Source organism: Eurypyga helias, unplaced genomic scaffold (genome assembly GCF_000690775.1).
Source record: "Eurypyga helias isolate BGI_N326 unplaced genomic scaffold, ASM69077v1 scaffold30956, whole genome shotgun sequence".
Lineage (NCBI taxonomy): Eukaryota > Metazoa > Chordata > Aves > Eurypygiformes > Eurypygidae > Eurypyga > Eurypyga helias.
Window position 1 is genome coordinate 1 of NW_010257732.1, and position 8,756 is coordinate 8,756.

Genomic DNA, 8,756 nt, shown 5'->3' on the forward strand with positions numbered 1-8,756 from the left:
GTTCTCTCTCACATCTTGCTCTCTCCGCCTGCAAAATCTCCTCTTTTGTCTGGGTTTTTTTTTGCCTTCTTAACCCCATTACCCCAGAGGTGTTATGACCGTGATGGGCTCGGCCTTGGCTGGTGGCGGGTCCGTCCTGGAGCCGGCTGGTGTTGGTCCTGTCAGACACAGGGGAGGCTTCCAACAGCTTCCCCCCAAAGCCACCCTGTAGCCCTCTGCTACCAAAACCTGGCCACGCAGACCCAAAGCAGGTTTATTCTCGCTATCTACAACCCAATCCACGTTTGATAATGACGTACTGCTGAGGTCAGAGGGGGTGACAGGCTTCAGTGTGGGGTTTTCATGACCTAAGAGTGTTTTGTGGTTTGTTTTTTTGTTGTTGGTTTTTTTTTTCTGAAACCTCTCCAGATTTCTCTGTCTGTCATCTGATTCCTTCAGCTAAAGCTAGGAAACCTTTTGAAGTAGAGATTTTGGCTTTCCAATAGCATAGGGAGCCTCGGGAACCAGAGGGGTCTGGGCAGCTCAGCCATGAAGACAACGTTTCCCATGTGATTCAGAACTAGGCTCCAGGATTCAGAAGTGGGGCTGGATTTCCCATAGTGCCTTACTTCCCGTTGAGGTGAACTTTCAGCAGAGCTTAGTGTACAAACCAGAAAGTTTTGTTAAAACCAGGCCCTGCTAATTCCTTCTTGAAGCTCTGGCTGCGAGGCCCGGTTGGTGTTGAGTGTCCTGTGCCAGATGAGGTGGGTTCGCCCGGTCCTGGCGGACAGGTTCCCACATCGGACCACAGCTATATTTGTCACGGATCATCATTCCTATGGGAAGGCTGAAGGGTTAAGGGCTGAATGAGTCCCCTCCCTCCTTCTCTTCTTTCCCTTCCAGCTGTACAAATGTTGTGTGTCAGAACAGGGTGAGACTCTGCGCCTGGTGGTGACATGACAAATAGCTGAGGGTAACTTGGGCCAACAGGTAGCCCCCAAATCGTGATGGTAACCTTGAAACGATAAATTTGCTGACTCCTTTTTTTTCTTGTCACGTCATCCTTTCCCCGCAAAGAGTTAAAGCGTGAGGCCTGCGGCGCGTGAACCAGCCCACTAGTGATGTTATTTCCCAGCTGCGTAGAATCGGTGGCTCTGTACACGTAGGTTAGTCTGTCAGTTCTCAACTACAAGCCCCGATGCAAATAACTCTCCTCCGGCAAACCAGCTTCTACACGGAAACGCTGCGGCGTTCAAACGGTCGTCCCAAGGGTGTGCTGTCGTGACCTCTTGCTTTTCCTCTTTCCAGCTGTATCCTTGGGGAACTGTTTACAAAGAAGCCTATTTTTCAAGCCAATCTGGAACTGGCTCAGCTTGAATTAATCAGGTAAAGCATTGCACAGGCATGCCTGCGAGAAGAGGTGCTGCGGAAACTGCTTGTGCACACCGTCGCTGTGTTACAAGAACCCTCTTTCACTAATCTGCCTGTAAAACATGATCAGCAGATCTGTGGCCGCAGATGCGCGTAGTTCAGCGTTCAGGTGTCCGTGCCACAGCGAGCGTGTGGCTGCCAACGTAACCTCAGGCTTTGCTGTTAGTTCAGCGCCAAAATCATGAACCTAAATGACATCTCAGTGGAAATTTATTGTGTCGGGTGATTTATAAACTCAAGATAAGCATTTTTCCTTCTCTTGGTACATCCTTTTTAACCTGAGGGTTACCTAATCCTTGTCGAAGCGTGCCCAGGCCTAGATTATTGGTGCAGTAAGCTGCTTAGAAAAGAAACGCTTTCACTGGGGTTGGTGACTCTCCTCTCCATATCTGCATTTCGCCTGCTGATTGTGCTCTGCTTTCCTGGTTCGCAGCCGGCTCTGCGGGAGCCCCTGCCCGGCGGTGTGGCCAGATGTCATCAAGTTGCCCTACTTCAACACTATGAAACCGAAGAAGCAATACCGAAGGCGCCTGCGCGAGGAGTTCTCCTTGTGAGTTTGGTTAGAAGAGAAGGGGAGGGACACTACAGCCTTTTTTCATGCTGTGCAACTCCTCTGTTAGCCTCTGGCTCTACCTGGTTGGCTGAAGCAGTGCTTTCTTCTTGCCTTCTGCCCTTGGGCAGCCCTCTCCAGGAGGGTTTCTCCCACCTGGGGAAGGCTGGAAATGGGGTCTCTGTCCCCTTCCTAAGTATCTGATCTGCCACAGGTGCCTTCCGGAGGGGTTTCCTGCCTCGCTCGTGACCCTTCTAGCTAGGGGCTGTGCCTGGGAAGCGTGCCTGACGGTATGGCATTCTCACGGTGCCGAAGCTGCCTGGCCCCAGAGACTTGTTCTCTGGGAGAGAGTACAAAGGTGTGATCATCTCGTGGGATTTGTAGCAGAGCTGCTGCTCTTAAATAGCAAAAATTAGACTGCAAATACCATATAGCTCGTGTCTTTGAGCTGCTGCATCAGGTAGTAATAAGTTTGGACAGCATGGTTTTCTTAGGCCCCAGTTATCTCTCTGGAAGTGGGCTTCTCCTTCTCTGCAGAACAACCCTGAACTCGGTATTTCTCTCTCCGCAGCATTCCAACGTCCGCTCTCGACCTGCTGGACCACATGCTGACACTAGACCCCGGCAAGCGCTGCACAGCCGAGCAGGCCCTGCAGAGCGACTTCCTTAAGGACGTCGACCTCAGCAAAATGGCACCTCCGGAGTAAGTTCCAGCTGGCATCCTCCGCCGCAGTGGGCTCGCTGCTAATGAGCTTTGGGAAGGAGCCACTGGCTTGGCCTTGGGAGGGGGGTTTGGTTTTGTTTTGGTTTTTTTTTTTCCCCAGACAGAATTAAGTTATTTCTGGGCTCTTTTCTTGACTCTGCCCTTGCGTTTTTGTTGTAGGGCTGAGCAAATGGCTCTTCCTGCTGCTGGTTTTTGGCCTGATAACAGGCGGGGTTTACAAAGCCCAGTTCAATGCTTGTAAGGTGCTCTAAAACTCTTGAAAGATGTGAAAGAGCAGCGTGTAGCATTTCCCTGTCCTCTGTGCTGCAGAGGACTGGCCAGGCCTCGTTTGTGCTGCTCATTAATTGACTAGAAGAGTGGCTGTTGAGCAGAGCCACACTGCAGCTCTTTTCTTCTACTCCAGTCAAGCGGATTATCAACCTCTGTTCTAGCTGCTTTGCGCACAAGCAGGGCAGGAGCTTCCAAGATTCCCATTTCCTTCAGAGTTACTAAAGGAGCTGATTCTTAAAGACACCAGATGCTCAAAGCTTGGTGGACTCACGTTCACTGGGGCTTGTGTGTGTTGTAGTGGAGAGATTGGGGTGGGACATGAGAGAGAAATCCTTCCCCGAGAGGGTGGGGAGCACTGGGACAGGTTGCCCAGAGAAGCTGTGGATGCCCCATCCCTAGGAGTGTCCAAGGCCAGGCTGGATGAGGCTTGGAGCAACCTGGTCTAGTGGAAGGTGTCCCTGCCCATGGCAGGGGGTGGGACTGGGTGGGCTTTAGGGTCCCTTCCCACCCAAACCAATCTGGGATTCTATAACACAGCATGCTCAGGGGTGAGATACCAGTGCAAATTAAATGAGTCACCTACAATTATGCTGCCTTTCCCGGGTCTGGGACTTCCGTCTTCCTGGTTGCAGTCAGAGGGACATCTCTGCTTCTCTTACAGCACTAGTAACTTTTCCTGTGGTCTTTGAGGGTTAAATGGGGTTTGTTTCCCTGATTTTAACTGCTAAGTGTCGTTCTCTTCCAGCCTTCCCCATTGGCAGGACTGCCACGAGCTGTGGAGCAAGAAACGCCGACGGCAGCGGCAGAGCGGGATCGCAGTGGAGGAGCCACCGTTATCAAAAGTTTCTCGGAAAGAAACTACCTCTGTTACAAGCACAGACACTGTCAAAAACAGCAGCAGCCCTGTGCACCCACAGCCTGCCCAGCTCAAAGCGGAGGCTGGGGCCGGAGATGCAGTAGGTCAGTGCCCACCCTGGGCTGTAAAAGGCCCCCCCGATACGTCACCTCGGTGGTCTGGGTCTGTTTTCATGCCAGTTTGGTTCCTTCACACCTATCCCAGCAGAAAGGGCGTTCCAGAATCTTCTATCTTGGGGGATTTTTTGTCCTCTGCTGTTGGCAGCAGAGCCAGCCGGTCTTCAGGAGTCACTCACCGATGAGCTGACGGTGATCTTGTTCTGTGAGGTGTATTAGTGGTTCCAAAACACGCTTTCGGAGAGAGACAGAATAACGCCGTGTCGGCTGGTGACGTAACAGATAACGGGCTGGAATGTGCAGCCATGTGGAGGGTGTACAGAGGAGCCAACGCTGGAGCTCCTCGATGGAATTATGCAAAGGTTAAGCGTGGGATGTATCAGACTAGTGGCTGGTGGGCAGAAGCGTTCGTTACTGCGCTTTGCTTCTGGCAGAAAAGCTCGCTTGGCCATAAGGACTTGCAGGACCAGGACCTGTGTACTGTTTCCAAACCTGATCCACCTTCCAGTGTCTAGAGAACAGTTGGAGGGGAGGTATTTTTCTTCCTGGGAATGTAGGGAGATAAAAGGCTGCCTTGGTCTGTAGGAGCCTTATGAAAACCCATATATGGGCTAAAGCTTCCTTTTGTGTCTAATGCCCTGACAAGTAATGAGGAAGACAGTTCTTGCTCCAGGGAATGCACGATCCATGTGTTCCATGAAACATGGCAGATGGACAAAAGGTGGTGGTTGGCTTAGCAAAAAGCTGGGAAAAGCGAGTGTCACGTTCTTAGTTGCCGACCAGCAACAGGATCTTTGTTTTAAGCTTCTAAAACCAAACCTTTGCACCCTTCTTCCCCAAAAAACCTTGGTTTACAGTCAGCATGAAGGGACACCCTTGTCACTTGTCCCTCAGGAGGCTGCGCTCCAGCGTGGTGCGAAGGGAGGTGACGCCGCTCAAGGATTGTATTTTGGACTAACCTGGGTACTTGCAGGTCGGGATAGAGGCCTCTGATCCCAGACCAGTTTCAGCAAGGAATTTGCCTTCTGCTTGACCTAATTTCTTTCGCTGCGTCATTGGAACACACCCTCCCTCTGTCCCAAACAGCAGCTTAGCTCCATCCCGGGAAACCTGCTTTCCGGTGCAGGAGGGAGTGCTTTTGATCGGCAGAGTGCTGCGGGGAACTCGGGAGGGGCCGAGCTGCTCCCGGATTTGCTGCTCTGATTACCACGAAGTGGGCCAAACGTTTCCAGTCCCTGTCACACATCCTCAGGCCTGCTGCCCTGACTAGCCATGTGCTTGGTCACCGGCCTGGTTCTTGGGATGCCCTCAGTGGGATCGTTGAGGAACAGGGAAGTTTGGCTCGACTAAGCTGTTTGGAAGCAGGTTTAAATGGAAAGAGGGAGATGGAGATGGGACATCAGGAAAGAATTCTTCCCGGAGAGGGTGGGAGGCACTGGGACAGGTTGCCCAGGAAGGATGTGGATGCCCCATCCCTGGGAGTACCCAAGGCCAGGCTGGATGAGGCTGGGAACAGCCTGGTCTAGTGGAAGGTGTCCCTGCCCAGGGCAGGGGGCTGAGACTGAGCAGGACCCCGCTGTAGCCCTGGCTGAGTGCAGTGTGTGTGCAGTACCACGGGGTGCTGCTGCAGCGCTGCTCAGAGCTGATTGCAGGCTGGAGGGGGGCAAGCAGATGGTGGAAATCTGGGCAAACTCTCCTGGAATCCTCCTTCTGGAGCCTCCATGCCTTCCCTCGACTCAGGGACATGGAGCAGAGGTGTTCATTGACAGCGTCAGGATTAGAAACGGCTGTGATGTAGCTTCGCCTAACCTTCCTGCGATGCTGCTTGTGTTTCCTGCAGGCCTCGGAGAAATCACCCAGCAGCTGAATCAGAGCGAGCTGGCTGTTCTACTCAACTTGCTGCAGAGCCAGACTGATCTGAGCGTCCCACAGATGGCCCAGCTGCTGAACGTACACTCGAACCCTGAGATGCAGCAGCAGCTGGAGGCTCTCAACCAGTCCATCAACGCGCTGACGGAAGCCACGACTCAGCAGCACGAGTCTCGGGCGGCAGCGGCAGAGGAAGGCATACGCCCGTGGAGGCCCAGCTACCGGAGGAGCCGGCGACTCCAGAAACAGCCAGCGCTCAGGGAGATATGCAGAACGTGCTGGCCGTTCTGCTGAGTCAGCTGATGAAGAGCCAGGAACCCGTGCTAACCCTGGAGGAGAGCAATGGGGAGAAGAACAGTGAGCAACGGGGGCCGAGGAAAACCCCGACCGTGCATCCCGAGGACGGCACAGGTAAATAATCACGACGGTTGCGTGGATGCTGTGCACTTGTTTGAACAGTTAAAAGTATTCTGTGTGAGTGCCTCTGGTTTAACTGCAGCCCAGAGGAAGCAGGACATCGGAGTGTTGTGACGGAGGGATGCAGGGGGGTGTGGGTGGGAGGGGGAAGGGTGCTGGGTGCTCGAATGTGGTCAGACTTCGGGTTTCGGGACTGAGAAAGATGCTGACCTGCTCCCCGCAGTAAGTGCTGGACTGCTCAGGAGGTGATAACGGCTGCCAAAAGCCAGAGCGGGAAAATACGGACTACTCCACATCTCCACAGCATCTCCAATCCCTTGGTGCTCCGGTGTGAGTTGGGTCAGTGGGGATCCGAGGGTTTGCTTTTTTCCCGACAAATGAAAGGGACACATGGAGGCAGAGTTCTTCCTCGGATATCCCTGGGAATGCGTTTGCACCTTCAGGTGGGGTTTTTTGCACAGGACACAAGATCTCTGCAGACTTTAGAATCATGAAATCCTTTAGGTTGGAAAAGACCTTTAAGACCGAGTACGGATGTTGACCCAGCACTGCTGAGGCCACACGTCTCAGATCCCTCCCGGGATGGTGACTCTCAACCTCCCTGGGCAGTTCCAACCCAACAGCCCTTTCCAGGAAGGAATATCACCAATATCCAATCAACTTGAGGCCATTTCCTCTTGTCCCATCACTGGGGAGAAGAGACCGACCCCCCTCTCTGCACCCTCCTGTCAGGGAGCTGTAGGGAGCGATCGGGTCTCCCTGAGCCTCCTTCTCTCCAGGCTGAATCCCCCCAGTCCCTCAGCTGCTCCTCACAGGGATTGTGCTCCAGCCCCTTCCCCAGCTCCGTTCCCTTCTCTGGGCACGCTCCAGCCCCTCAGTGTCTTGCAGTGAGGAACCCCAAACTGACCCCCGGATTTGAGGTGCAGCCTCACCAGTGCCCAGCACATGGGGACGATCCCTGCCCGTGTCCTGCTGGCCACACTGTCCCTGATGCAGAAATTTTCCCATCTCGTTTGTCCCAACTCTCTCCCCGTTCCCTTCTTGCGCTCTCAAAAAGCCCAGAGGTGATTTTAAAGGGCAGGAGAACTGAAGTTTTGGAGAGTGCGGGAAAGGAGGGACGGAGACCATTGTGCCTCCAGCTCCCGTGTGCCTGCTTATACGTGGAGTTGACTCCCGGGAGCCCTGACAGCCAGCGCCTTCTGCCGCTGGGCAAGCAGCTGATGCTCGTAGGGCGAGTAAGACGTGATTGTATCGGGGAACTCTTGGCTTTTCCAAGGTGAGTGTAAATGTCTCCATGTCTTTTTTGTTTTGTTTTGTTTTGAATTATTAGCAAACAGCCTGTGACGACCTCACCAAAATTCTAGAAGCGCCTCCTGAGTATGTCTCAGACTCCGGGGAGCCTCTTTTGGCCCGATACACAACTCCTCCGCAATGTAGCTCAACGCGCTGTGTTCTCGTGCCTTCAACACACCCGCCCACCACGAGCCAGTCGTGATCGTGCTTTCCTTTTCCTTTTCTTTTCCTGCCCTAGTACTGGAAGATAACTAGGTTACTGTAGAGCAGAGTCAATTAAACACCGTTGCTCTCTGGGTTTATAATTATTTCCAGTGATACGCTCTCCCCAAATCGGCTTGGCTTTAAAGTTACCTGAAGATTGTTTTCTGGATTTAAACGCAATCTAGTTTGCGAGTGGACTGACCGCTGCGGGTGGAGGGGGTGGGCCTGGAAGACTACTGGTTTTCACAATAAAGTTTGACCTTTTTAATAACCAGTTTTGCCAATGACTTGAGGATCTGATTCCACCACGGCGCTCCCGGCCTCTCGCGCCGTCGCCAGGAGTGAATCCGCCCCCCCACGTAGACGACCCTTTTCTCCAGGAACCGCTTGAGTTCAGTTCAGTTGTTGCTCCGCAGGACCTCAGGCCTTGGGGGAGTGGGTTGTGTCCTCCCCCTTGGTGTCCGGAGCGGGGCCAGAGCTCTGCTCCCACCTTTCCCACCGTCCAAGCAGGCTGCTTGGTCCTTTCCCAGTAACGCCAAGTACTGGGGTTGGGGGCGAAGGGTGCCGTTGGCCGTGCTAGGAGGGGTCCTGTGGAAACATAATCTTTGTGCCTTTAGGTTGGATTCTGGGAGGGGTGGGATTTGTGGTGTGAAGGGACGGGGAGGTGGTAAAACAGTTTTCCTCATGCTCCAGGTCAGCCTGTACGCTGCATGCCGATGTTTGGGGTTGTTTGGGGCTCTACGCCGGACTTGTACCATGTAAAACGGGGTGTAAAGCACCGCCGGCTCCGGTGGGGAGCAGAGGGGACACGAGGGGGGTGCACCCCCTCCCTTCAGCCCCATGTGGGCACAGTCAGGGTCCAAAAATCCCTGCCTTGTTGGGGTTTCGCCTCTTGGCAGCGGGACACCCCGCTTTCGGGGAAACAACATGCCATCACGTGGCTCCGCATCCATCTCTCCAATAGCCTTTGATCCAAGAGCAGGAATTCCCTCCACGGGTGCCGGTGTCTTAGGGCAGCTGCTGCGGAGTAGTTTGGGGTTGGGGGGG

General features: G+C 53.7%; 1 protein-coding gene across 1 annotated transcript in view; it reads left to right on the forward strand.

The window, feature by feature from the left end:
* Positions 1-1,287: 1,287 nt before the first annotated feature.
* Positions 1,288-8,756, forward strand: part of LOC104511499 (cyclin-dependent kinase 12-like) — a gene marked incomplete at its 5' end in the record, with an annotated part of 8,316 nt that continues 847 nt past the window's right edge. Inside the window, 6 exon segments of the mRNA XM_010154136.1 lie at positions 1,288-1,365; positions 1,844-1,960; positions 2,532-2,663; positions 3,700-3,914; positions 5,767-6,009; positions 6,012-6,206. Coding sequence (XP_010152438.1) covers positions 1,288-1,365; positions 1,844-1,960; positions 2,532-2,663; positions 3,700-3,914; positions 5,767-6,009; positions 6,012-6,206 — 980 coding nt within the window.